This window comes from Lactuca sativa, chromosome 8, assembly GCF_002870075.4.
Source record: "Lactuca sativa cultivar Salinas chromosome 8, Lsat_Salinas_v11, whole genome shotgun sequence".
In the NCBI taxonomy this organism is placed as follows: Eukaryota; Viridiplantae; Streptophyta; class Magnoliopsida; order Asterales; family Asteraceae; genus Lactuca; species Lactuca sativa.
The window spans coordinates 4,771,028-4,776,188 of NC_056630.2; the positions used below are offsets into that span (position 1 = coordinate 4,771,028).

The window sequence follows — 5,161 nt, forward strand, 5'->3', positions numbered from 1 at the left end:
GACCAGTCTTATTTGTTTTGATTCTATGTGTTTTTCTGCTATGGTTATGGACTAAAACCCTTCTACTTTCGTTGGTAGTAATGAACCCTTTGAACTATGTGTTCATTTCATTCTTATGACTAATTATTGTTGGTTTCTCTAGTGCTGATAAATCATAATCTTTACATGTTTAAGTTCTAGTGTCTTTATTTATTTATTTATTTATTTTTTAAATTCTTTGTACAAGTTTGTGTAGTAGATTATCATTCTATTATCATGAATTTTCTTACCTAGTAGTTTATGAAAAGTGGGAAAATGAGAAAATAGGTGAAACTTGAACGCAACCATCTACTACTGTGTGCGGCCAAACTGCACTCGAAACCGCATCATGGAAGATACTCCCTTTAGCGGTTTTTGTGCGGTGAAACTGCATCCACTCTTCCAAGCCTTTGGGTTATACTTGCCAAAATCATATGGTTTGGAAAAGTTGGTTCCTATATAATAGACTATGGTTTCGAAAAGTTTGTTCCGATATAATAGACTATATAGGACTCTTTTCTATTTCAAAGGCAACAACATCAGCATATATATCTCATAGGTTGGGCCGTTTGAGAGAGAGGGGTATTTTTATTTTTGAGAAGCCCAACCACCGAAGAAACCCTCACAAGAAGATCCACATCGATCGACCCTCGGCGAGAAGGAGAGGAAGGAAGGGATTATCACACCATTACGAGAGATTGAAATCGGTCGTCATCGATACAGATCCACTGATATTAGGGTTTTTCTTCAAATTGCTCAAGAACCAGGATTTCTGGTTTCATCATCAAAACCTAGATAAAGAAGAAAGGAGTGACAATCTGAGCAGCAAAGATGAGGATAATGATAAAGGGCGGTGTTTGGAAGAACACCGAGGACGAGATCCTCAAGGCTGCTGTAATGAAATATGGAAAGAATCAGTGGGCTAGAATCTCTTCGTTACTCGTTCGCAAATCAGCTAAGCAGTGTAAAGCTCGGTGGTACGAGTGGCTCGATCCTTCAATCAAAAAGGTACGAAACTTACTTCTGTTTCCTAATATAGAATTGCTAAAGTATTGCTAGTTTCTTTGGTTTCAGTAGTTTAGATAATATGTGGTACTATCATACAGGAAAATTACGTATTTTCTTGGAGGGTTAAATTGTTCTTTGAGACTGAAACGTTATGAGAAACTATTATTGTATCATCACATTGATATTATTGTGGGTGGTATCACAGTTATGATGTCAAAAAGTATACCATTCAAGATTCAAGATTCAACATCAACTGTGCCGTGATTTGAAGTTTATGGAACTCTTTTATGAATACTAATAATCTGTTGGTGTCAAAATGGTATCTCAATACCTATATTTAGATTTAAAGTAACAATGTTGTTGATCACAAAAGTTGGAAAAGTTATTTTATCTTGAAATAGTAGAAGATACTTACAGGTTGGGAAACTTGGAAATCTCTAAAAGGTGTCATAGATAAACTTGTATAGGGTCGCCTCTTCTCTACTAAAAACTGTATATTGCGAATTTTGAAGTCCACTATACTAGCTCACAATATATTGGATTTCATAGCAACACTAAAATTGGGAAGACAATCCATTATTATACACTGCTTTTACACTCTCAGTTCCAGCTATGGTGAATGAGTTTTATAAGCCAACAAAGTTTATGTTTAATTCTTTATCAACCATGGTCTGTTTATTCGAGTTTCACTCAACTTATTATACATCTTATTCATGAAGATTCAGTTTTAAAATGATATTAGGATTTAGGCCACTATTTCTGATTAACCTAACTCTGTCCCATGGTTGGCAGTAAACCAACAATGATTTATTTTCTTTTAATTTGTGTAATTAGTACTTGTTCTGTTCTCATTTAATCAAGTATTTCATGGTATATGAACATAAAATCATTAGTTTTATAATCTTTCTTCTTTTTAAACATGTACAGACTGAGTGGACCAGAGAAGAAGATGAGAAGCTCCTTCATCTTGCAAAACTTATGCCAACTCAATGGAGAACAATCGCCCCCATTGTGGGCCGTACTCCATCACAATGTCTAGAACGTTACGAGAAGCTTCTAGATGCAGCATGTGCAAAAGATGAAAATTATGAACCAGGTGATGACCCACGGAAGCTTCGACCCGGAGAGATCGACCCAAACCCGGAGTCCAAACCCGCCCGGCCCGACCCGGTTGACATGGACGAAGACGAAAAGGAAATGCTTTCAGAAGCCCGGGCCCGTTTAGCCAACACCCGTGGAAAAAAGGCCAAAAGAAAAGCCCGTGAGAAACAGTTGGAAGAAGCTAGAAGACTCGCTTCATTACAGAAAAGAAGAGAGTTAAAAGCAGCTGGAATTGATAATAGACATAGAAAGAGAAAGAGAAAGGGGATTGATTACAACGCAGAAATCCCATTTGAGAAAAGACCTCCACCTGGCTTCTATGATGTAGCTGATGAAAGCTCAATAGTTGAACAACCGAAATTCCCAACTACAATTGAGGAGTTAGAGGGCGAAAGGCGAGCTGATAAAGAGGCTCGTTTGAGAAAACAAGATATTGCTAGAAATAAAATTGCCCAAAGACAAGATGCTCCATCTGCAATTCTTCAAGCAAATAAGATGAATGATCCAGAAACTGTCAGAAAAAGACCCAAAATGAATCTCCCGACCCCACAAATCCCTGACTATGAACTCGAACACATTGCAAAGTTCGGTCTTCCGGCTTTGACCGACGAGTTGTCGGAAGGAAGCGGCGCCACGCGGGCGCTTCTTGCTGACTACACCCAAACCCCACGTCAGACACCGCTAAGGACCCCGCAAAGAACGCCAGCTGGCAAGCAAGACGCGATTATGATGGAGGCCGAGAATCAGGCGAGGTTAAGACTGTCTCAAACACCGTTACTCGGAGGCGAAAATCCCGATTTGCATCCTTCGGATTTTTCCGGGGTGACTCCCAAGAAAAAGGAGATTCAGACGCCGAATCCCATGTTGACACCTGGCGCGACACCTGGCGGTATGGGCCTTACACCTAGAATCGGAATGACACCTGGACAATCTTTTGGTGTCACTCCGAAAGGGACTCCGATTCGGGATGAATTACATATAAATGAAGAGATGGAAATGCATGATAATGCTAAGATCGTGAGAAGGAATTTGAGGTCGGGTTTGACCGGTCTTCCACAGCCTAAAAATGAGTATCAGATAGTGATTCAGCCGATTCCAGAAGAGAATGATGAAGAGCAGGAAGTGAAAATGGAAGAAGATATGTCTGATAGGATTGCGCGTGAGAAGGCGGAGGAAGATGCTCGCCAGCTGGCGTTACTTAAGAAAAGGTCGAAGGTCTTGCAGAGGGAGCTTCCTAGGCCGCCAGGTGGCGCGGTTGACTTGATAAAGAAGTCTTTGATAAGAGGCGATGAAGATAAGAGCTCTTTTGTTCCACCTACTTTGATCGAGCAGGCTGATGAGATGATAAGGAAGGAGCTTTTGGTGTTGCTGGAACATGATAATGTCAAGTATCCGATTGATGAAAAGATTGAAAAAGAGAAAAAGAAAGGCAACAAACGTGCAGGTGGAAAGTCTGTTTCCATTCCTGTCATTGAAGAGTTTGATGAAGATGAACTCAAGGAGGTAAGTTTTTCTTTTTTGATTTTTATATAACATGTCATACATTTACATAATAAGTTATTAAACATTTGTACTTTTCATGCAGGCTGATAAAATGATCAAAGAAGAGGCGAGTTTCTTGAAAGTAGCAATGGGACATGAGAATGAGGACATTGATGAGTTTGTTGAAGCACACAAAACATGCATAAATGACATCATGTTTTTTCCCACCCGAAATTCTTATGGTCTCTCTAGTGTTGCTGGAAACATGGAGAAGCTTGCTGCATTTCAAGATGAATTTGAAAATGTGAAAAAGAGAATGGATGATGATACAAGAAAAGCACAACGCCTTGAACAGAAAATAAAACTTCTCACAAATGGATACCAGGTAAGTAAAATGGTTAAAATTCACAAATTCTTAAACTTGTTTTTTTCTTTACTAATTGGTTTATTTATATATGTTACATGAATGCATCAGATGCGAGGTGGAAAGATTTGGTCGCAAGTGGAGGCGACATTTAAGCAGATGGATACAGCTGGCACGGAATATGAATGCTTCCAAGCTTTAAAAAGGCAAGAACAGGTGGCGTCTGTGAACCGGATTAATAGCATATGGGAAGACGTGCAAAAGCAAAAGGAGTTGGAGAAATCTTTACAGAAACGATATGGGGATTTGATTGTTGAGCAAGAAAGGATTTATCATCTTATGGAAAACTACAGAAAAGAAGAAGCAGCAAAACAAGAAATTACAGAGACAAAAATGGCGGAAGCTGAGGAGGTTCTTGTTGAAATGACGAAACCGCCCTTGAATAATGATGATGAATCTGCTAATGAACCTATGGATGTTTCTGAACCACCCACGCCCACGGCCACTGTTGAAGTTGATGTTGTAGCACCACCAGAAGACACTGAAAAGCAAGCTTCTGCTGTTGATGTTGAAGTTGAAAAAAATGAAACTAATGAGCCTGAAAATGCAATGGTGGATGAGATTATTGAGAGTTAAAAGAGGCTGAATGCGGGATTTGTATTGGTTAAGTGACAGATTTTAGGCAATGTAATGTACTATTATGGCCGCAAAGATCTGGTTGGTTTGTACCTGAGATTTTTGATCCTGTAAAATGCTATGATATGCTATAATAGACATAGACTGTTTGTTTGGGTTTAAACTTCAAAGATGTTTGGTTGGTTTTGAATTTTGATTTAGGCAATCAATGTATGGTTCTGGTTTTGTTGCTGGATATTGTCCCCTAAAGAAACCTTCAATAAGGAAAGCATATTACATGAGAGCTATATAGCTTTACAACACCACTCTAACCAATTGATTTTCAAAGCCTTGTTACTACGATTATCCAACCATGTGTGGTTAGATTGACTGAACTTGATCAACCAAGTAACTAACGAGATAAAAACAATATTAACCTAGTAAATTTTCTTGTTTCTATACTTCCAAGCTATCCGAAAGAAAATATAAACTATGGCTCACAAAAAGATTAGACCTTGTAACTATTACTACTACTACAGGGGCTACCAACCCTTTCACAGAAAGAGGACGAAA

The 5,161-nt window shown here is 38.9% G+C and overlaps 1 protein-coding gene across 1 annotated transcript; it reads left to right on the forward strand.

Annotated features, from left to right (window-relative positions):
- The first annotated feature begins 589 nt into the window (after positions 1–589).
- On the forward strand, positions 590–4,772 carry LOC111910985 (cell division cycle 5-like protein). The gene is made up of 4 exons (XM_023906752.3): positions 590–1,026; positions 1,954–3,630; positions 3,713–3,994; positions 4,085–4,772. The coding sequence occupies exons 1-4, from the start codon at positions 850–852 to the stop codon at positions 4,607–4,609; spliced, it is 2,661 nt and encodes an 886-aa protein (XP_023762520.1). The 5' UTR covers positions 590–849; the 3' UTR covers positions 4,610–4,772.
- The last annotated feature ends 389 nt before the right edge of the window (positions 4,773–5,161 follow it).